General features: G+C 39.8%; 1 protein-coding gene across 1 annotated transcript in view; it reads right to left on the reverse strand.

Moving 5' to 3' along the window:
- Nucleotides 1-12772, reverse strand: part of LVRN (laeverin) — a 67580-nt gene extending 54808 nt beyond the window's left edge. Inside the window, exon 1 of the mRNA XM_041763928.1 lies at nucleotides 11995-12772. Within this exon, the coding sequence (XP_041619862.1) occupies nucleotides 11995-12692 (698 nt within the window). The 5' untranslated portion in view covers nucleotides 12693-12772. The remainder of the gene's footprint in view (nucleotides 1-11994) is intronic.
- Nucleotides 12773-24764: the final 11992 nt, after the last annotated feature.

Here is a 24764-nt window from a genome sequence, read left to right on the forward strand (position 1 = left end):
TCCAAATCTAGAGACGACTTCTATTTTCCACCCTGATGGAGTAACATAGGCTAGAATTAGCCTTCTGTTGGAAACAACTAAAAACCCTTACAGAATATATGGAACAGCTGTCTTCAGACATTAGATAACAGGAAGCACAGGGCTGTGATTCCCAAGAAAAGAGAAACAAATGAGGTGAATTCTACAAGCACCCTGTTTACCTGGAAGCAATTTCTCAACTGTAGCTCAGGGGGAGGGAACAGAAACTGAGTTCAGTGGTCTCAATGAGTTGAGGAGACTATGACTGATGCCCAGGGAGATCTAGATAGCTAAAATCTGCAGGGTAGAAATCCAGAAATCTGCATAGAATCCACTCCCCTCCCCAACCCTGCCCCTGATGCTGAGTCTTTGTTCAAATATTAATCTGCACTTTAGGAGGTCAAGCAAGGAAAGCTGAACAATTCCTAGAGCTCACACAGTGCTGGGAGTTGTTCAAATTCCCCCAAGCCAAAGTATAGAAATCTCCAGAAGAGGGCAGCCTGGGTGGCTCAGTGGTTTAGCGCCGCCTTCCGTCCAGGGCGTGATCCTAGAGACCAAGGATTGAGGCCTGCATCAGGCTCCCTGCATGGAGCCTGCTTCTCCCTCTGCCTGTGTCTCTACCTCTCTTTGTCTCTCTCTGTGTCTCTCATGAATAAAGAAATAAAATCTTAAAAAAAAGAAAGAAAGAAAGAAAGAAAGAAAGAAAGAAAGAAAGAAAGAAAGAGGAATCTCCAGAATAAATGGAATTTTTAACAGACACCAGGAAGGTAATGCCTGAGCAATGGGCTAATGTAGCCCTAGAGTAAAGGCAACTTTTGATCCTCTCTCAAAGAACTTAAACACAAGCCATGGGAGATCAAACAAGAATCGAGAAGGTCACCAAATAGCTTATGTACCTACCCAGAGAAGACCAGCGTTCATTAAAGCAATGTAACAAAATATAGCATTCAGCAACATAAACTTTGAAATATGAGGCATTCAATAAAAAAATGAGAAATGCCCAAATATTTGGAAATCAAATAGCGAAGTTCTAAATAACCTATAAGTCAAAGAAGAAGTCAAAAAGGAAATTGTGAAGTATGTTGAACTGAACGAAAATTTTAAAAACAATATGATATTATTTGTGGCATGCCACTAATGTAGTAGTTAGTGGAAAGTTTATACCACTAAGCACTTATGTTAGAGAAGAAAAAAATATCTTAAATCAATCACCTTGTGCCTGCCTGGAGAAAATAGAAAAATAAAAAGAGGCACCTGGGTGGCTGTTGGTTTAGCATCTGACTCTTGATTTTGGCTTAAGTCATGATCTCAGGGTTGTGAGATCACTGTACTCTGCACTCAGCAATGAAATCTGCTTGTCCATTCTTTCTCTCCCTCTCTCTCTGCCCCTCCCCATCCTGCATGTACTCTCTCTCTAAAATAAATAAATACATCTTAAAAAAAGAAAGTAGAAAAAGAAAAGGGAAGGAAGCCCAAAGTAAAAAGAAAGGAAATAATAAAGAATAATACATAAAACATTGAAGTGAAAAACAATAGAGAAGATCATTGAAACCAAAAACTGGTTCTACAAGAAGATTAATAATGTAGGCAAATCTCAAGGTAGACTGATCAAACTTATTGTCTATCAAAAATGGAAGATATTTTGGAGAACCTCACCCTTTTAACTTAAGAAAACCTGAAGACTCTAGAGTATATGCAACTGGCTAGATAGCAAGTGGCAGAGATGATATAAAAACCAGGGCTTAAGCTCTCAAAAGAGAGAAGATACAAATGATCAATGTCAGGAATGAGAGAGTGATATCACTACAGTTTCTATAGATATTAAAATAATAATAAAGAAATATTTTGAAAAACACTAATTATACTTAAATTTGACAACTTGGATTAAATGGGCAAATTCCTTGAAAGACCAAAACTACTAAAACTTGCTCATGAAGAAATAGATAACCAAAATAGCCCTTTATTCATTAAAGAAATTTAATAATAGTTAAAAAACATCCCACAAAAAAAAACTCCAGCCCCACGTCACTTCATTAGTGAAAGTCAACCAAGAATTTAAGAATTAATGCCAATTCCATAAATTTTTCCAAAAACTTAAAAAAATAAAAACTTCTAAATTTATCATTTGAAGCCAGTGTTACTCTGATACCAAAACAAGACAAAGAGAAAGAAAACCCATGAACATGAATACAAAAGTTAAAAACAAAATTTTAGTATATCAAATGCAACAAACACAAAAAAGGATAATACATCAAGACCAAGTGGGATTTATCTTCCAAATACAATGTTAATTTATCATTAGAAAATCAATCAATGTAATTGACCATAGTAACAGACGAAAAAAAGAAAAACCACATGATCATCTCAATAGATGCAGAAAAAGCATCTGGCAAAATCTGGCATCCAATCTGATAAAAATTCTCAGAAAATTAGAAATCAGAAGGTAACTTCCTCAATCTACAAAAGGGAGGAGAAGGAGGAAAAGGAGGAGTTGGGGAGGAAGAAGAGGAAGAAGAAGAAAAACCACAGGAAAAAAATCATAATTAACAGTGCAAGACTGAAAGCTTTCACTTTAAGGAACAAACAAGGATATCCGTACTTAACCACTTTTATCCAACACTGTAATAGAGGCTGTAGACATGGATGTAAAGCAAAGAAAAGAAAGAAAAGGCACCTAAAGTAACAAAGTAAAACCGTCTTTATCTGAAACAGTATGATCACTTACGTAGAAAATTCAACAATAAGAAAATGAACAAACAACAAAAATGGGCAAAAGAGTTTTAACAGATGCTTCACTAAGATGCATGGATGGCAAGTAAGTATAGGAAATGATGCACAATATTAGTTATTAGGAAAATATGAATTAAAACTGCAATGAGAATCGTCTATTAGAATGGTTAAAATGAAAAAGCCTAGCAGCAATACCAAATGTTGCTGAGAATGAACAACTAGAATTCTCCAATAATATCGATGAAAATATCAAATCCTCAAAATATTTGGAAAACAATTTTATAATTTCTTAGGAAATTAAACACTTACTTTCTAGATTTTCCAACCATCCCACTCCTCTAGTTGTTTACTCAAGAGAAATGAATTCATACAAAGAATTAATACACAGACTTATACATGAATATTTATAGAAGCTTTGTTTATAATAGTCCAAGGAATCTACAAAAAAATTCCTAGATCTAGTAAGTGAGATGAGCAAGTCATGGGTTACAAGATAAATATATAAAATTCAGTATTTCTAGATAGTAGCAACAAATACATGAAAATTAAAATTAAAAATACAAAACCATTTACAATTGCTCAAATAAAATTAAACGCTAATGGGTTAGATTTGGTTTGAATTGCCCAACTTGACCTTGGACCAGGAAATCCAAAGCACTCTATCTATTGGTAGAGTATAGGACTTGTATGGTAAAAACAACAAAATGCTGATGAAACAAATCAAAGATCTAAGTAAATGTACATACATTCTATATTCACAGATTGGCAGAACATAGTGAAGAAAGGCATAAAAGGAGAAGACAAAAATAGGAACAAAGAACAATGGTAATAAATAGAAAACAATGCACATGATAAATATTAATTCAACATATCAAAACTAAGATCAGAAATGAAAGAGGATTCATCAGTATAGATTCCATGGACATTAAAAGGATAATAAGGAGTACTATGAACTAGTCTATGTTCACAAATTTGATCATCTAGATAAAATGCACTAATTGCTTAAAAGACATAATCTGTCAGAACACCCAGAAGACACAACCTGAATAAGCCTCTATTTTAAAAATTGAATCAATAGTTAATAACCTTCCAAAAGGGAAAGCACAAGGCCTAGGTGGGTTCACTGGTAAATTCTACCAAACACTTAAGGAACAAAAGATACCAATTCTCTACCATCTCTTTCAGAGGATAAAAGCGGAGAAATACTCCCTGACACATTCTGTGAGGACAGCATTACCCCAAAACCAAAACCTGACAAAGACATTACAAAAACAAGAAAACTATAGACCAATATCCCTCATGAACACCGATGCAAAAATTCTCAACAAAATATTAGCACATCAAATTCAACAATGTATAAAAAGAAATGTACTCCACAAGCAAGTGGGGCTTATCTCAGATATACAAGACTGGCTCAACATCTGAAAACTAATTAGTGTAATCCATCACATCTAAATAAGAAAAATCACATGATCTTATCAATAGATGCAGAAAAAGCATTTGCCAAAATCCAGTATTCATTCATGATAAAAATTCTCAGTAAAATAGGAATAGAGAGAAGCTTCTCCATCCTGAAAAAGATTATGAAAAATCTACAGCTAAACTTCATACTTAATGATGAGAACTGAAAACTTTCCCACTAAGGTCAGATACAAGGCAAGAAGGTTCCCTCTCACCATTCCTCTTTAACATTATGCTGGAAGTCTTTACTAATGTAGTATGTCAAGAGAAGGAAATAAGAGATGTATAGATTGGGAAGAAAGAAACAAAACACTCTTTAGTCAAGATGACATGATTGTCTATGTAGAAAATTCAAACAAATTGACCAAAAAACTCCTGGAGCTAATAAACAATTATAGTAAGTTTTATTTATACAAGACTAATATACAAAAGTCAATTGTTTTCCTACATGCCAACAATTAACAAGTGAAATTTGAAATTAAAAACACAATACCATTTATATTAGCACCCCCCAAAATGAAATACTTAAGTATAGATCTAACAAAATGTGTACAAGATATATATGAAGAAAAGTAGACAGCTTTGATGAATGAAATTTTAAAGACAACTAAATAAATGGAGATATATTCCATGTTTGTGGACAGGTAGAGTCATATTATCAAGATGTCAGTTCTTTCCAACTTGGTCTGTAAATTCAATGCAATCCCAATAAAAATCCCAGCAAGTTAAGTTTGTGGATATCAACAAACCAATTTATATGGAGAAGCAAAAGTTTATATATGGAGAGACAACTAGACCCAGAATACCCTACACAATATTGAAAGAGAAGAACAAACTTGGAAGATTGATACTACTTGCCTTCAAGACTTCCTGTAAAACTATGGTAATCAAAAGAGTGTGATATTGGTGAAGAATAGACAAATGGATCAATGGAACAGAACAGAGATTCCAGAAAGAGACCCATATAAGTACAGTCAACTGAATTTTGACAGAGGAGAAAAGGCAATGCAATGGAGTAATGATAGTCTCTTCAACAAACATTGCTGGAACTACTAGACATCCACATTAAAAAAAATTGAATCTAGACACCAACCTTATACCCTTCACAAAATTTAACTTATAATGGGTCAAATAAACTCACAATAGGTCACTTTAAAATATAAAACTCAAAAATATAAAACTCCTACAGGAAAACATAGGTAGAAAACTTCAATGACCTTGAGTATGGTGATATCTTTTTAGACACTACACTAAAGGCATGATCCGTGACAGAAATAATTGATAAAGTGGACTTCTTTAAAACTGAAAACCTCTGGGACGCCTGGGTGGCTCAGTGGTTGAGCGTCTGCCTTCAGCTCAGGACGTGATCTCAGGGTCCTGGAATTGAGTTCCGCATCAGGCTCCCTGTGGGAAGCCTGCTTCTCCCTCTGCCTGTGTCTCTGCCTCTCTCTCCATGTCTCTCATGAATAAATAAATAAAATCTTTAAAAACAAAAACAAAAAACGAAAGAGACTCCTAACTCCTAACTCTGGGAAATAAAAGGTTGCAGAAGGGAAGGTGGGTGGAGGGATGGGGTAACTAGGTGACAGGTACTGAGGAGGGCACTTGATGGGATGAGCACTGGGTGTTATACTACATGTTGGCAAATCGAACTTAAATTTAAAGAAATGTCAAAAACAAACCAACAAACAAAAAACCCTGAAAACTTCTGCCCTGTAAAAAATAGTATAAAGACAATGAGAAGACAAGCCACAGACTGGGAGAAAATATTTGTAAAAGACATATCTGATATCCAAAATATACAAAGAACTTTTAAAACTCAGCAATAAGAAAACAAGCAATTCAACTGAAAGATAGGCCAAAACCTCAACAGACAACTCACCAAAGAAATTATACAGATGGCAATTATACAGGTATTATATTTACATGTATAATATATACTATATTATATTATATATAATATATAATAAATATTATATTAACATATAATAGATATTATTATATTAACATATAATACATATTATGTATATTATACTATATATTCAGTTATACAGATATTAAAAAGTGCTCCACATCATATGTCATCAGGGAAATACAAATTAAAACAACAACAACAACAATAAGATAAGATACCACCAAACGCCTATTAGAATGGCCAAAGTCCAGAACACTGACAACACCAAATGCTAGTGAGGATGTGGAGCAACAGGCACTCTCATACATTGCTGGTGGGAATACAAAATAGTATAGCCAATTTGAAAGACAGTTTCGTGGTTTGTTATAAAACTAAGCATATTCTTACCATATGACTAAGCAATTAGGCTTTTTGGTATTTATCTAAGAAGTAAAAGTTTATGTCTACACAAGTTTATGTCTACGCAGAATCTGCACAAAGAATTTAGAGGACCTTTTTTCATAATTGCCAAAACTTGGAAGCAACTAAGATGTTGTTCAGTAGGTAAATAAATAAGTAAACTAGGGTACACCCAGACAAAGAAATACTACTTAGTGCTGAAAAGAAATGATCAAGACATGAGAAGACATGAAGGAATCTTAAATGCATATTACCAAGTTAAAGAAGCCAGATCTGAAAAGGCTATGTACCTATAGTAGGATTCCAAATATAAGATATTCTAGAAAAGGCAAAACTATAGAGACAAGAAGATCAATGACTGGGGCAGGGATGAATAGGCAAATAACAGGATTTTTAGGTCAGTTAAAATACTCTGTAAGATAGTAGAATGATAGATGTATCTCATTATACATTTGTCCAAACACATAGACTGTACAACACCAAGAGCGAGCCCTAAGGTAAACTATGGGCTTTGAGGAATCATGATGTGTCAATATAAGTTCATCTTTGGTTAAAAACATGTACCAAGGTGCTGGGTGGCTCAGTGGTTGAGCATCTGCCTTTGGCTCAGGGTGTGATCCTGGTGTCTTGAGATCAAGTCCTGCATCAGGCTTGAGGGAGGGAGCCTGCTCCTCCCTCTGCCTGTGTCTCTGCCTGTCTTTGTGTGTCTCATGAATAGATAAATAAAATCTATTTTTAAAAATGTATCATTCTGGTGAGCAATGTCCATAATGGGTGATGCCATACATGTGCAGGTGCAGGGGCTATTTGGAAAATCTCTGTACCACCCTCTGATTTGGTTTTAAACATAAAACTACTCTAAAATAGTCTTTTTAAGAAAGTATTCCAAGACATGATACCAAAAGCATGGCCTATTTAAAAAATTGAAATTGGGGTGCCTGGGTGGCTAAGTCGGTTAAGCATCTGCCTTCAGCTCAGGTCAGAATCCCAGAGTCCTGGGTTTGAGTCCCACATTGACCTCCTTGCTCAGCAGGGAGTCTGCTTCTCCCTCTCCCTCTGCCCCTTCCTCTGCTTGTGCTCTCTTTCTTTCAAATAAATAAATAAAATATTTTAAAAATGTGATAAATTGGAAAAAAATAAAATTAAATAATTGATAAATTGGACTTTATTAAAATTCAAAACTTTTGCTCCCTGAAGGACCTTATTAAAAGCATGAAAAAACAAGCTACAAACTAGGAGAACCTATTTGTAAACCATATGTCTCAACAAACTCCAATCTGGAATATATCATGAACTCTCAGGACTCAATGGCAAAAAGAACAATTCAATTGGAAAATGGGCAAAAAACATGAGAAGACATTTCAACAAGGGTGATATACAGATGCCAAATAAGCATAAGAAGATGCTGAACATCATTAGCCACTAGAAAAATGCAAATTAAGTGAGGGCCAGTGGCGCGATGGATAACATGTCTGACTATGGATCAGAAAAATGCAAAGGAAGATCACAATGAGATATCACTATATGCTCATCATGACAGCTAAAATAGAAAACAGTGGTAAAAGCAAACGGTGCCTGAGATGCAGAGAAACTATCATTGATACAGTGTTGGTGGGAATGTAAAATAGTACAGATGCTTTGGGAAACAAGTTAGCATTTTTTTTTTAAAGTTAACAGTTTCTTAAAAACAGAACATGAAACAACTGTATGACCCACCACTTACTCTCCTGGGCATTTATTCCAGAAAAATGAAAACTCATGTTCAACCAAACACTCATACACAATTGCTCACAGAAGCTTTATTTGTAAATGACAAAAACTGGAAACAACAAAATGTCCCCATTTATCAGTGACTTCCCACTCCCCTAGTTCCTAACAACCAACACTCTACTTTCTATTTCTGAATCTGACTAGGTGGTAGTTAAATACAGTCTCCTCAGAGTTCATCTATGTTGTAGCATGTGTCAGAATCTTCTTATTTTTTTTTTAAGATAGGCTCAATGCCCAGCAGGGAGCCCAATCTAGGGCTCAAACTCAAAACCCTGAGATCAAGACCTGAGTGGAGATTAAGAGCCGGCCACTTAACCGACTGAGCCACCGAGGTGCCCCAGAACACATCCTTCCTTTTTAAGGCTGAATAATATTCCCTTGTATGTATAAACCACACTTTGTTTATTCATTCATCCATCAGTGAGCATGCATTGCTTCCACCTTGTGACTATTATGACTAATGTTTACCATGAACACGAGTGGACTGATTTGCAATTTTTGAGGGTGTGCCCCCAAGACTTTGATAAATTCCTCCCGTGATTCTCATATACATTAAAGGTTTTTGAACCACTACTCTAATTCAGGATCTCCCCAAGTATAGAAGGAGAGGGATTTGAGGTAGCTCTTGGACACCCTATTACATAGATCTGACTCACATATGAGATAGTCTTTTTTCAAATTTTATTAATCATTCTGGTAAAGTCAAGAGCAAATCTTGGTTTGGTGTTATTTATCTTCAACATCTAATTCTGATTACTCTTTTTAACAAAGAGACAGTAGCCCTAGATTCAGAGCCTTCGGATCCTTCAGCCGACCACCGTTAACAGGGGAACTTAGTAACATCGTTTTTCCATTGTATTGGACCGTACAGCATCATGACTCTAAGCTCCAAATGGTTTCCCATTTATGATGTAGAGTCGCTTTTTAACAAACCTACTTAATATTTTTGTTTAAATTGAGCGATATTTTTTTAGCAAAAAATATAGCCAGAGGCATGTGAATATGGCAAAACCTTCCAGGTTGATGTGCCAGAGAATGAAGTCTGTGAAACACTGTTTTGAGGAACATTAACATTTGGATTTTGCCCTCAATTTTCTACACATGGAACGAGAGAAGCAGACACTGACACACAGCAGCACAATCTAAAGCATCCAGTAAATGTCTCCTATATGGCAGAAGGGCAGAAGTGTGATGGCACCAGCCAAGTGGAGAAAGGCAGAGAACAGCCTTAAAAGTGTGAGATAGGGATGCTTTTTGTATTTTCTAGAATGAGTTTCTTCTTCTTCTTCTTCTTCTTCTTCTTCTTCTTCTTCTTCTTCTTCTTCTTCTTCTTCTTCTTCTTTTTGCCTTAGTGTTGAGTAAAATTATTTAAAAACTTCAGCCTGTCCAGACCATGATAAGGGGTCACCAAAGAAGAGAGGTAAACCTGTTCCAACTGCTGGCCGCTGGCATCAGAGACATGGCAAGAAAAATGTGAAATCTGTAGGCAGCTTCTCCCCAGGTGCGAATCTCCTCCTGAGGCTCACATCTTCCAGGAACGTGGCAGGTGCGGTGTTTCAATAGCAAGAGGCTGCTCCTGACAATTACACACCAAGCTAATGAGATAGCGACCACTGCACAGCTTGTGCATTAATTTCTCATCAGTTCTCACAACACTCTAAAGGTTGACACTTGTGTCTATTCCTTGAATGAAGGAATCAACTCAGAGACATGCAGGGCCTGACTCAAGTCACACAGCTCAAACTCAGGCCTGGTTGGGCTTTCAAAATCAGCTTCACCACACTTCTCATTTTGTCCACATTCTTGGTGACCTTGGCGTCAGGCTCAATGGGAGGTTTCTTTCTCTTGTGGTTTCCCAAGCAGAGACCCAGAAGAGCACTTTCAAAGCAACAGCTCCTGCAAAGACGTCCTAAGTCTGGAACACTACATTGGCCTCTGAACATCTGTGGGACTTTATTAGGATTTCTGCTTGTTTGAATTTTAATGTTCTCAAAATATGGTTTCTAGTTACCACTGGAGTTGGCAACACAACAGAAAAATGGAAAGGGAATTTCATTTCCCATATTTGCTAGGGCGGTTTATCCAGGCCACCGCCTCATTAAGAGGGAAGAGATGGGTTAGCAGTCGAAGATGTACTGACCCACAGCAGAAACTACCGTCCCATGTGCATTCAGCGTCCTTTTTTTTCCCTCCTGAAAAATCTTGCACTCTAAACCACAGGCACAGTAATTGCAAAACGTTCCCAACGTTCCCAGTGCCCTCCAGTCCGGTAACACATCACCTTGATGAGAAAAATTTCAAAACTATATTTTCAAGCATTGATGCATTTTTGAAAGGAAAAAAAAAACGAGCATATAGTCCTTAAACAAAAGTTACAGATTACACATCCACTAAGGCAGCTTATTAAACTTATTTTAAAAGCCTTGAAGTTTTGAAAATAATGCCAGAGATAATTTTGTGTGTGTGTGTGTGGGGGGGTAATTTAGTAGGTTTCTTTGCATTTGAGAACATTGTCTCTAATAATAGAAGGCAAAGTACACCCAATTGTGTAAACCGCAAATGCTCCACCAGTGTATGCAAAAAAGAGCGCCAGTTTGAAGAAAGACCTTTTTGGTATCTTTCACATAAAGTATTTCCCTGGCGCTCGCCTGAGGTGGGTCAGTAACATGGTCACAGAGCGTGGAAAAAGGCAGTTCCTGAGCTGGAAACACTCCGTGTGGAAAACATTATCCCAAATGAGTGTAAAGAGAACACATGTACACTACGTAAGCTTGCAAACTCAGAGGGGGAGGTTTCTTTTCACCGCTATTTATTATGATTATGATTATATTTATATTTAGTTTTTTTTTTAATTTTTACTTTTTTCCCAGCGAAAGAAATCCCAAAAGAGCCGGCTGGTGATACTAGGCAGGGCAGTTGCTTAGTATCAGAGGGGAGGAGTCGGGATAGCTGCGGGTCACCCCAAAACCAGACTCGGTCCCCAGGCAAGGGATGGGAGGGGATGAGTTAAAGGGGATCCTTAAGTGTTGGAGAACTTCAGCAAGGAGAAATATATATATATATGAGAACAGCACCGACGTGAGTCTATTTGTTGCAAGAACAGCTGCTCCGGAGCGCCAGAGTCGAGGAAAGAGACGGAGCAGCGAGCTGAGCGCTGGGGCACGCTCCGGAGGGAACTGCGGGGGCGCAAGGGTGCGACAGCCCGGGGCTTTTTTCCAACTCTAACACCCAGAAATCCCCCTCGGATCTTGTTAAAACGCAGGTTCTGATCCTTTGGTCCAGGCGGGGAATTTGCATTTCCAAGGAATCCCCAGATGTACCGCTCCTGCCGGTCCGCGGACCAAACTTTGAGTAGCAAGGGATTGCGCCCGCTGGCGAAGCAATCTTGGGTTAGGGCAAAGGTGGGGCGGGGCAGGGGGGCTTTCTGGGGACGGCGGCGAACTTCTAGGGTAGCAACAAACTGGAGGATGGGCAGGGACAGCGCTAAAAAGTGGCCAGAGGACGGACCGCGGACGGTCTGTCGCCTTTCTCACAAGCAGGGCTTCTGAAGGGAAGGGAGGAAGGAGGCGCTCGCCTTTGCGCCTACAGGAAGGCGTCGCGGGTGACGGGGGCTTTGGGGGAAGGGCAGGAGACGCGCACCTGGACGCAGGTAGGCGGCTGGACTCTCAGCCAGAGCGGGGACCCGGCCGGCCTGCCCTTACCTGCGCTCGCCCTGGTCCGTGTAGACGTTGAAGAAGAGTCCCTCCCTGAGGTCCTGGTACACCAGGCTGGAGAAGCTGAGCTGCAGCTCATAGCGGCTCCCGGGCTGCAGGGTCCCGCCGAGCTCCAGCACCATGTACTGCATGTCGGAGGCGAACCACACGTCGTCCACCGGCACGCGGCCCACCGTGCGGTCTTCCGCGCCGGAGGGGAGAGGACCCCGCACCTCCGCCCTCTCACAGTCCAGGAAGAGGCTGTGCAGCAGCAGCCGCGCGGTGGCCACCGTGCAGCGCACCGTGATGTTCACGCGGCCGGTGAAGGTCAACGTCGAAGCCCAGGACTCGTTTGGCCGCAGCCGGGGCCACAGCTCCAGCTCGTAGTGCAGCGGCACGAGCCAGGGCGGCAGGCGCAGCTGGTCCCAGGGCCCCGGGGGTCGCCAGGTGCCCGGGGCGGCCGTCCCCGCGGGCTCACGACTGGGGCGGGTCTGCCCGGTGGGCAGAGGCTGCCCCGGCGAGCGGGTCGGGGAGGGCGCGGCGTCCGGGCGCCCGCGGTGGCGGAGCTCCGACGGCGGGACGCGCGCGCAGCGGCCGTACAGGGCGGCGAGCACCAGCAGCGCCAGCAGGAGCGCGGCCGCCAGCCCCGCCAGCAGCAGGGCCACCGCGCGGCTCACGTAGAAGCCGGAGCTGGAAGGGGGCCCCATGGCTGGGCCCCGGGCGCGCGCGAGCCCAGAGCCGCCGGCAGACGGCGGCAAGCCTCGACCGGGGTGCGAGTGATGGGACCCCCGCTCTTGCTCTGTGCCGTCCCTCCTCCCTGTCTCCTCCTCGCCTCGAGGAGCTCGGGAGGCAGGAGCGGGCGGTCGGGACCGCGGCTTCCCCCTCCCAGCTAATCAGATCCAGGTCCCTGCCTACCCATCCCCGCCCCGCCGGAGCCTGGGGAAGAGGCGGATCCCGCGCACCGCAGCGCGCGCCCCTTTGGGTCCAAAGGGAAAGCCCTCGCAGAGGAGGCTTCCAAGTGGGAACGGGAAGGGGGCGGTCGGGCCAGACTCGAACCTGGACACCTCCGACGGGGATGTTTGGGTTCGTGAGACTTGCTGGATGCGCCCTGGCGCGGTTTCAAGTGTCGTCGGGAAAGAGACAAGTGCAGAGCGCGCTCCGCTCCTGGAACGCAGGTCTGCGGCCAGCACACCTGCTGGCCACTGGCCGGGGCTGCGAGTGCTAGGGGAGGGGTGAGGGGCTTGACCACCTGGACGGTTGGAGACGCACTCTGAAATGACCCTGTGAGGGACGGCCACGATTCAGAACTAACTCCCCGAGCCAAATCGTTGGCCCTAAATTCGCCTCCTGAATGAGCCGGGGACTCTCGCAGCCCAGGCAGCGAGTGCAAAGTGGAAACAAGGTCAGGAGCCTCCGAGCCTTCCCCACGCTTGGGAAGCAGGCCTGGAGGAGCGGCCGGCGGGAAGGCAGGGAGAGCTCCCCTGAGGCTCCGGGGGCCTAGGGGACATCCCCGGGAAGGGGACGATCGTCTTTCAAAACCCGCTCCTTTCGTGCAACAGTCGTGCGCTAGCCTTGGCGCGCAGAAGCTGCCAGGCCGGGACTCGTTTCCCAGGTGGTGCCCTCGTCGGTGAGGTCTTTGGCATTTAGGGCATCTGTTTGTTACCTAGCGGGTGCTCCAGGGAGAGCTGCCACGCCTGTGAGCCGAGCTGCGACTCCGCACGCACGCACTGGCCCGCGCTGCGAGCGCCGTTGCAAGTACTTAGCAGGCGCTGGGCAGCAGGAGAGAGTACTTCAAGATGCGGTTGCTGGCCCAAGACTCCTTTGAGCGCATCCCATCTTTAGATTTTCAGAACGAAGAGAACTGTTCCCGTCTGGGCCAGAAAACGGCCTTCGCTTTCCTCCGGAACTGTAGATCCCATCCAATGAGGAAAGGCTTCCACCTGCCTTCAGAGAGGGGGTAAACCAAGGTGATTCATTCTCCTGGGAAGTGTGACCTTCCCTGCTCCTCCAACTAAAATGAATCACATTAAGAATAAACCTCCGGAACAGGACAGGAAGGAGGAAGGAGACTTGACACCAAGCTCAGGCGTATGGTTATGCTGTAATCTATGGGCCGGTCCTGATTACAGGCTTGATTTTTCTTCAGGAATGGAACGGTCATGTTTAAAAATAATTATGGCCACCAGCATCACTCCCAGAAGATCCTGGGTACAGCTGAGGGAGAAAAAGCTCCTTCTGTTTCTCCTACTGCAAGTCAGGCTGCCAGAACTGTGAGCTGGAGGGGCGGGGGGGGGGGTTCTGGGTTTAGGTTATCGTGAGATGGGGCTTATCACAGATGCAAAGCTAATTAATTCTTGTCCTTACTGCCCACTAGTCAATTGCTTGAAGGATTCCAGACTCCCCAGGAAAGGTTAAAGAAAGAAAAGGAGTCAGTAACAGAGTCACTTCAAATTCACATTAGAGGGATGCCTGGGTGGCTCAGTGGTTGAGTGTCTGCCTTTGGCCCAGGGTGTGATCCTGGAGTCCTGGGATTGAGTCCCACATCAGGCTCCCTGCATGGAGCTGCTTCTCCCTCTGCCTATGTCTCTGCCTCTCTCTCTCTCTCTCTCTCTCTCTCTCTCTGTATGTGTGTGACTATCATAAATAAATAAAAATTTAAAAAAATACTTTATATAAGAAACTCTACTGAAAAGTGTGTAAGCAGACACAAGTGTTTAATTCCAGTTATTTATATCATTTGACAAATAGCAATTGACTACCACACAAAAAGATTCAAAGTAATAAAATAACACCAAATGATTCAGTGATTTAAATATCTTATTTAAAGGGAAAATATTTCTGATAAAGCACTAATGTAACTCAACAGTTGCTAAATAATACACTAGCTGAGTCAGGCATATGTTAATTAAAAAAGAACTGGAAAATACTATCATATGAAATTTTTGACATTTCATTGAAAGATGAGTTCTGGGAACTAGATCAGTTGCTAGGAAAACATTCACTAATTTTTTTTTTTAATTTCTTAATGAGATACTCAGAAAACCCACTTATGATTCACACTAGCTAAAGCAGTGATTCTCAGCTGGAGGTGCTTTTGGTGACTCGCCTCCCCTGGACATTTGCCAATGTATGAAGTCTTTTGGTTGTCACAGTTTTGTGTGTGAGGGGGGATGCTACTGGCATCTAGTGAATAAAGGCTAGAGATACTGCTGAACTTCCTACAGCACACAGGTCAGCCCCCTACAACAAAGAAATATTTTGCCCAGAATGTCATCATTGCTGCAGATCGGAAATCCTGAACCAAAATAATAATCCAAGGCTTTTATATGATACTCAAGTGGAACTTTGCCTTTGTATTTTTGTACCTACTTACTTTTTTTGTTCATGCTTATGTTTTGGCATGTCTATTATTCTTCCATCTTTATATCTTGGTACTTACCATGAACCTCAGTAATACTTTATTATTCCTCTTGGGTCATATGACTTAATTTTTCTTTTCCTTTTCTCTTCATTTACTTTGGAAATTTAATTTTTTTTGAATGGGTGATATAAGGCTCAATAATTAAGACAGTATGGAATTTAACTTGAGATACCTGGTTTCCACTGCCTTCATAGTTAATAATTTTTAATAGCTTATTTTGGTATCCTTTCTGTGTTTCCTGATGTAAATCGAGCAAATACAATTATATACTCTTGTATTTCTCCCCCTTTCTTATGTAAAAAAATAGTGTACTAAAATGAACTTCTGGTGGTAGCTCGGTGACTCAGTCTGTTAAGTGTCTGCCTGTGGCTCAGGTCATGATCCCAGGGTCATGGGGCTTAGCGGGAAGTCTCTTCTCCCTCTCTCTCTGCCCCTCCCCTCACCCATGCTCTGTCTGTCTCTCTCTCAAATAAATAAAATCTTTTTTTAAAAAAAAAGCACTTCAGCACCTTGTATTTTCATTTAACAGTATTTTCTGTGTATCTTTCCATATCAGTCCACAGATATCTTTCACATTCTTTTCTATAGCTACATTGTATGGATATACCATTGCAAAATTTTTCTTAGTTTGGTTATTTTAAAGGATTCACCAGATTCCACAGAGTATCTTCACATAGGCTTTTATTTAAAGGCAAAGAATATGGTGTAGCATGAGAAAGAGAATATAGGCAAGAATTGGGAGATCAGAGAGACATCCCCTGTGCCAGCTCCCTAAGGGCCCTTATTTGTATAAATATGGGTCATGCTGTGTCACCAGCTCAAACCAACAACGCCTGTGAGAGGAATCTTATTTATAGAGAACTCAATGGAGAAGCTCTTAGAGAACCCCTTTTAATAATCAAGCCAGGTTTGTCAGACCCATAAACCTAGTTTCAAGCTATTAGTCAAGAAATCAACCCTAGGAGTCTCCAGTGAGAATTTCAGACCTGAGTCAGCACATCATAAATTGATCAAGAGTCAAAATAAATATCCAGAACTAAGGCAGAGTAAGGAGCATTGAAAATTCTCTCCGCCACGAAAGCAATGTGAACACTGAAAAATTTGCCAGAATTAGCCATTTCAAACTCCAGAAAATAACCAAAATCTTGGAGCGATCCAAGGGAGTGTTTGTTCAAATAAAATAAACAACCAAATCTCAGTTAAAAAAAAAAAATAACAACCTGAGCTGTATAACATTTTAACTTGCTTTATTTTCATTTCCTTTGTCTCAGCTTTGCAGAAGCCTTGAAAATCAACAGCCTGCTATTATGGTGCAGATCAGTAGCCTGGCAGCCACTGGAAGCAACACAAAGTCTCTTAAAAGCCTCATTCTCAGAGAATTGTCATTATTTGAACTACTCGGTGATTCCCTGGAAGACTCTCGTGTCAGAACCATCTTTATTTGACTTAACTTCACAGTTCAGCCTGTGTGGACAGCCTTTCATAAGGGGCACTGGTTGAAAATAACGTAGACGATTGTTTAATATTACAACTGCCTGTGGTGGGCAAACAATTGAGGCAAACACTAAGTTCATCAAAAAGTTTAAAAGGAAAAGCTCAGGAGTTAGATAACCTAGAAGGTGCCTTGAAAAGCTCCAGTCTATTCTTGAAAATCTAAAAGCCCATATGCATTCTATGGGCTATGCACAAGACTAAAGGCTGTACTACGTGGAAGAAACCCAAGAAAGCCCTAAAGCATATCTAGCTTATCTTGAGGCACTGCTCAAGCTGGCATCAAGCCTAGACCGAGTTGTCAACTGCCTGTTTCAGTGTTGAAGGGACATCTCAACACCCGCACAGAGCCCCTTGGCAAAAACTGGGAGATTCAGATGTTCAGGGGAATCTATGTCTCACCATTAGGTGGCCACTAAGTTAACTGAGCAAAGACAAAAGTGGCCACCAAAAAAAGAATACAGACTTTACTGAATTAGTTCAGAAAAATCTCTAAGCAAACAAATGACAACAATCAGCAACAACAAACCCCAAAGGGGCAAGAGATCTTAGACTTGTCACATTATTTAAAATATCATGTTTCTAACAACAACAACAGCAACAAAAATTATGAGACATGCAAAGAAAAAAAAACATATACCCATACACAGAGAAAAATCATCAGTAGAAAATGTCCCTGAGAACTTTCAAACATTGGCTTACTAGACAGAGACCTTAAATCAGCTATTTTAAATATATTAAGTGAACCAAAGGAAACCATGTCTAAAGAGCTAAGGGAAGGTATGGGAATAATATCTCATCAAATACAAAATATTAATATTAATAAAATAATAATAATAATATTAATATTAATTACGATTAAGTTCTAAAAAATAATCAAATAGAAATTCTGAAGTTGAAAGTATATTAACTGAAATTTAAAAATCAATAAAGGGACTTGACACCAGTTTTTATCAAGAAGGAGAAATAATTAATGAAATTGAAGGTAGGCTAAATAAGATTATTCAGTCTACTCAGAATGAAGAAAAATGAACAGGGCTTAAGAGTACTGTTGGACACCATCAAACAGACCAATATACAGATTGTAGAAATTCCAGAAGAAGAGGAGCAAGAGAAGAAGGCAGAGAGATTACTTGAAGAAATAATGGCCAAAAATTCTCCCAAGTTTTTGCAAGACACAAATCTACAAATCTAACAAGCTCAACAAATTGCAAGTAGAATAAACTGAAAGAAATCCATACCAAGACACATTATAATCATACTGTCAATAGTCAGCCAGATTAAGAAAACAGAGAATAGAAAAATAGTACAGAAAATCAATGGAAGCAAATTCAGTCCTTGGAGATCAATAAAATTGACAAATCATTAGTCACACTGACAAAGAAAAAAAGAAAGAAGGTGCAAATAAAATCAGAAATGAAAGTGGGGACATTATTATCAGCTTTACAGAATTGAAAAGGAATGTAACAGAAAATGTAAGCAATTATATTCCAACAAATTAGTTAACCCAGAGAAATGGACAAATTTTCTGAAACACACAAATTACTTAAACTGACTCAAGAAGAGATAGAAAATCTCAACAGACTGTAACAAGAGATTGAATATATATTTAAAAGCTCCCCACAAAGCAAAAGTCCTGGATGACACAGCTTCACCAGAGTTCTAGGAATATTTAAAGAAGAATTAAAATTAATCTTACTTAATTCTTCAAAAAATTTGAAGAGGAATAAACACTTTATAACAGCATTACTCTGATTAAGAAGCCAGATAAAGACATAATAAGAAAAGAAAAAAACCAATATCTTTATGAAAAAGATATGCAAAATCCTCAAGAAAATATAAGCAAATAAAATCCAACAGAGTATTAAAAGGATTATTCATCACAACCAGGTGGAATTTATCCCAAGAATGGAAGGGTGGGTGGTGTCTGTGGGCATAGTTGGTTAAGTGATAACTCTTGGCTTCAGCTCAGGTCATGATCTCATTAATGGAACAAGAGGGAAAAAAATGACATGATCATCTCAATTGATACAATTTATACAGAAAAAGGCACTTGACAGAATGCAACCTTTTATTTATAAAAACTTTTATTGATAAAACCTCTCAGAACACTAGGAATAGAAGGAGAGTTACAATATGATAAAGAATAGTTATGTATTCAACCATGAAAGACTCACTGCTTTCCCCCCTGAGATCAGGATGTTTGCTTTTACTGCTGCTATTTAACATTGTACTGCAAGTTCTAGCCAGAGCTATTATACAAGAAAAAGAAATAAAAATAACCTAAACTGGAAAATAAATAAATAAAATTATCTCTATTTGCAGAAGACATGATCCTATATGTAAAAAATCCCAAAGAATTCACATGAAAGGTACTAGAGCTAAAAAATGAACTCAGCAAAGTTGTAGGATACAAGATCAACACAGAAAAATCACTTGTGTTTCTATATGCCAGCAATGAACAATCTGAAAAGGAAATTAGTAAAGCAGTCCCATTTTCAATAGCATCTAGAAGAATTAATACTTAGCAATAAATCTAACCAAAGAAGTGAAAGACTTGTATGATGAAAACTATGAAACATTGCTGAAAGGAATTAAAGAAAAGCTAAATAAATGGGAAGACATTCTATGTTCATGATTAGGAAGACTTAACATGGTTAAGATGTCAATGTCACTCAAAGTGACATAAGATTCGACACAATCCCTGTCAAAAATACCAACAGCCTATTTCACAGAAATAGAAAAGCCACTTTTAAAATTCATATGAATTTGTGAATGGCCCCAAATAGTCAACATAACCTTGAGAAAGTTGACGGGCACACACTTCTTGACTTCAAAACTTACTACAACGCTAAATTAAAACAGTGTGGTACCGGCATAGGAATAAATATATAGACCAATTAATGAAATAGAAAGCCCATATATAGTCACTTGATTTTTGACAAGAGTGCCAAGACTATTCAATGAGGAAAGGACAGTCTTTTCAACAAATGGTGCTTGGAAAACTGGATACCCATGTACAAAAGAATGACATCAGAACCTTACTTTACACCATATACAAACGTAAACTCTAAGTGGATTGTAAAAGCTAAGAACATAAAACTTGTAGAAGAAAACACTGGAGAAAGTATTTATGACTGGGATTTCATGATTACTTCACAGATGTGACATCAAAAACACAGATGACCGGGGATCCCTGGGTGGCTCAGTGGTTTAGTGCCTGCCTTTGGCCCAGGGCACGATCCTGGAGTCGGGCTCCCGGCATGGAGCCTGCTTCTCCCTCCTCCTGTGTCTTTGCCTCTCTTTCTCTCTCTCTCTCTCTCTCTCTCTATGTCTATCATAAATAAATAAATAAATAAATAAATCTTAAAAAAAAAAACCACACACACAGATGACCAAAGAAACATAAGTTGGACATTATCAAAATTAAGTACTTTTCTGCATCAAAGAAGAATACTATCAAGAAAGCAAAAGACAACTTATGTAATGAGAATATTTTCCTTTTTGCCCCTGGACGCCGCCGAGCAAGCATCATTAAAGTCTCCCCTCCCACCACCATCATGTCTAAGTCAGAGTCTCCCAAAGAGCCTGAGCAGCTGCGGAAGCTCTTCATCGGAGATTTGAGCTTTGAAACAACTGATGAGAGTCTGAGGAGCCATTTTGAGCAATGGGGAATGCTTATGGACTGTGTGGTAATGAGAGATCCAAATACCAAGCTCTCCAGAGGCTTTGGGTTTGCCACGTCTGCCTCCGTGGAGGAGGTGGATGCAGCCATGAACGCAAGGCCACACAAGGTGGATGGAAGAGTTGTGGAACCTAAGAGAGCTGTCTCAAGAGAAGATTCTCAAAGATCTGGTGCCCACTTAACTGTGAGAAAGATTTTTGTTGGTGGCATTAAAAAAGACCCTGAAGAACATCATCTAAGGGAATATTTTGAACAGTATGAGAAAATTGAAGTGATTGAGATCATGACTGATTGAGGCAGTGGCAAAAAGAGAGGTTTTGCTTTTGTGACATTTGATGACCATGACTCTGTAGACAAGATTGTCATTCAAAAATACCATACTGGGGCAGCCCCGGTGGCGCAGCGGCAGCCCGGGGTGTGATCCTGGAGTCCCACGTCGGGCTCCCTGCATGGAACCTGCTTCTCCCTCTGCCTGTGTCTCTGCCTCTCTCTCTCTCTCTCTCTGAATGAATAAATAAATAATCTTTAAAACAAAACAAAACAAAACAAATACCATACTGTGAATGGCCACAACTGTGAAGTAAGGAAAGCCCTATGGAAGCAAGAGATGGCTAGTGCTTCATCCAGCCAAAGAGGCGGAAGTGGTTCTGGAAACTTTGGTGGTGGTCGTGGAGGTGGTTTTGGTGGGAATGTCAACTTTGGTCACGGAGGGAACTTCAGTGGTCGAGGTGGCTTCGGTGGCAGTCGAGGTGGTGGTGGATACGGTGGCAGTGGGGATGGCTGTAATGGATTTGGTAATGATGGAAGCAACTCTGGAGGTGGAGGAAGCTATAATGATTTTGGCTATTACAACAATCAATCCTCAAATTTTGGACCCATGAAAGGAGGAAATTTTGGAGGCAGAAGCTCTGGCCCCTATGGTGGTGGAGGCCAATACTTTGCCAAACCATGAAACCAAGGTGGCTATGGCGGTTCCAGCAGCAGCAGCAGCTATGGCAGTGGCAGAAGGTTTTAATTACTGCCAGGAAACAAAGCTGAGCAGAAGAGGAGAGCCAGAGAAGTGACGGGGAAGCTACAGGTTATAATAGATTTGTGAGCTCAGCCAGCACAGTGGTGGCAAGGGCTTAGCTGCTACACAGAAGACATGTTTTAGATAATACTCATGTGAATGGGCAAAAAACTCAAGGACTGTATTTGTGACTAATTGTATAACAGGTTATTTTAGTTTCTGTTCTGTGGAAAGTGGAAAGCACTCCAGCAAAGGGTTTTTTTTTTTTTTTTCCCAACAAAGGGTTTTAATGTAGATTTTTTTTTTTTGCACCCATGCTATTGATTGCTAAATGTAATAGTCTGATCATGACACTGAATATATGTGTATTTTTTTTAAAAAAAAGAATATTTGTAAGTTATATATCTGATAAGATATCAATATCCCTCATATATATTACACATTAATAATTATATTATTTTGATAATTTGTTATGAAAATATAATTATTTATAATAATCAATATTAATAAAGCATGTTTCTATATAATAATATTAACATGTAAGATAGTAATAATACATTATAATTATTAATAATTATTGTAATATTGATATGATATAAGATTAATATGCATTTATGTTATTTTATTTATGAAAAGAGCTCCTACAACAAAAAACAAATAACCCAATTCAAAACTGGGGAAATGACTTGAATAGACATTTCTCCAAAGAAGACAGAGAAATGGTCAAATAAGCACAAAAAAGATGCCTAATATCATTACTCATTAGAGAATGCAAATTGAAACCACAATGAGATACCATTTCATACTTACTAGGATGGCTATAATTTTTTAAACAAGTGTTGGCAAGAATGTGGAAAAACCAGAACCTTCCCCAGCATTGTTGGTGGAAATGATGCAGCTTCTGTGGAAAACAGGTGGTTTCTCAAAAGATTAAACATAGGGATCCCTGGGTGGTACAGCAGTTTGGCGCCTGCCTTTGACCCAGGGCGCGATCCTGGAGACCCGGGATTGAATCCCACGTCGGGCTCCCGGTGCATGGAGCCTGCTTCTCCCTCTGCCTGTGTCTCTGCCTCTCTCTCTCTCTCTGTGACTATCATAAATAAATAAAAATTTTAAAAAAAAGATTAAACATAGAACTTAGCACGTAACCAAGTGAATCCCACTCCTATGTATATATCCATAATGAAACAGGGAATTAAAATGACATTTGTATACCAATGTTCACAACAACATTTCTCATAACAGCTAAAAGGTAGAAACAAGCCAAAAGTCTATCAACAGATGACTATATAAACCAAATGTAGTATATCTGTAAAATGGAATATTATTCAGCCACAAAAAGGATTGAAATTTTGGCATATGCTACAACATGGATGAAATTTGAAAACATGCTTAGTGAAATCAGCTGACCTAGAAAGGTAAGGACTGTGTGACAGTATGAGCTTCTATGAAGTACCTAGAAGAGGCCAACACACAGGGACAGAGAGGGACAGAGGTAGGTTAGAGATTACCAGGGACTGGGGTGAGGGGGAAAGGGAGAATTATTAATTAATGGGTAAAAAAGGTTTTGTTAGAAATGCTGAAAAAGCTTTAGGCATAGATAGTGGTATGGTTACACAACAGTGCCAATGTATTTAACATCATTGACTTAAATACTTAGAAATGGTTAAAATGATAGAGTATTTACATGTATATATATCTCACCATAATAAAAAAAATACACCGTAAGCCTCAGCATAATAGTAACATTTTCTTATTAGTAGTGATCAAGATCTATCACTTATTAAAATCCAGGAATATGCAGGCATACCTGGGTGGCTCAGTCAATTAAGTGTCCAACTCTTGATTTCAGCTCAGATAGTGATCTCAGCGACCTGGAATGGAGCCCCACCACAGGCTCTGTGCTCCGTGAGGAATCAGCTTGTGATTCTCTCCCTCTCCTTCTGCTCTCTCTCTCTCTCTCTCTCAAATAAATAATAAATTTTCAAAAAAAAAAAATCCAGGAACATACAGACAATATTAGGTTAAAAGTTATCGGCACTCTCTGGGCATTTTAGTTCAATTTGGAAATTTAACAGTTGATCTGCTAGGGAAAAAAATATGATCTTTTTGAAAAAAAATATTGTGTTGGAATAAAAGACTAGAAGAAATAAGAAAAAAAAATTATTCCCAGTACCGCCCTCCCCATCCTGAAACCTTGCTACAATTCCCTCTTGATAGTACTTCCCTTCCCCCCAAAACCACTGTCCTCCAGTTTTATGACATTCACTGCCTTTGTCTTCTTTGTTATCTTGCCACCTATACATACATCCCTAATCTTTATATATTAGCTTTTAATATTTTTGGACTTTATGTAGAAAAGAACCTTAATATTTATTCTTTAATGTCGGGCTTTTTAAGTTCAGCATTATGTTTCTAAGATTTATACATAATGCTGCATTTAACTTTTGATTTATTCTTACCGATTTATAAATATTCCATTAAGTACATATTCCATGATTTATCCATTCCATTATTGGTAGGTATTTGAGTTATTTCTAATGTGTGAGTGTTAAATGATACCATAAACACTCTTGTATATATGCCTTCTGGCATACATTTTTGCTGAATATATATCTAGGAATGAAATTATTAAACATAGAATATGTGTGTGCCTTAGACTAAAGTGTATGATGCAAAGCTACTAGTGGTACCAGTTTACTCTCTTAACAGCTGTGTGTAAGAGTTCCTGCTGTTCCATGACTTGACTAATTCTCAATATTATCAGTCTTATAAATTGTAGCTATTTTGATATGTGTGTGGCTTTAATTTGTGCTTCTTTGATTTACAATGAAGCTAGGGACTTTTTCACATAATCATTAGGTCTTTGGATTTCCTCATTTATGAAGTGCTTATTCACACAGGTTTACACATTTTTCTGGTGGTCCTCCATCTTTAACCAGATATTTTTTAGACATGAGTCCTTTGTCAGATATATATGTCACAAACAACTTTCCTGATACTAAGGCAGGATAGAGATAGCTGTAGAGAGAATAGTGGCCTTCCAGGAAGAGAGAAATTTCCTTTCAAATATTTTCTTTGAGAATTCCCAATTGTAGCATTTTCTTTTCTTATCTTTTTTTTTTTTTGTATCATTTTCTTAATAGAGCCTGGTTGGGGAATCAGTTCTAGAC

The sequence above is a fragment of the Vulpes lagopus genome, chromosome 7, assembly GCF_018345385.1.
Source record: "Vulpes lagopus strain Blue_001 chromosome 7, ASM1834538v1, whole genome shotgun sequence".
In the NCBI taxonomy this organism is placed as follows: domain Eukaryota; kingdom Metazoa; phylum Chordata; class Mammalia; order Carnivora; family Canidae; genus Vulpes; species Vulpes lagopus.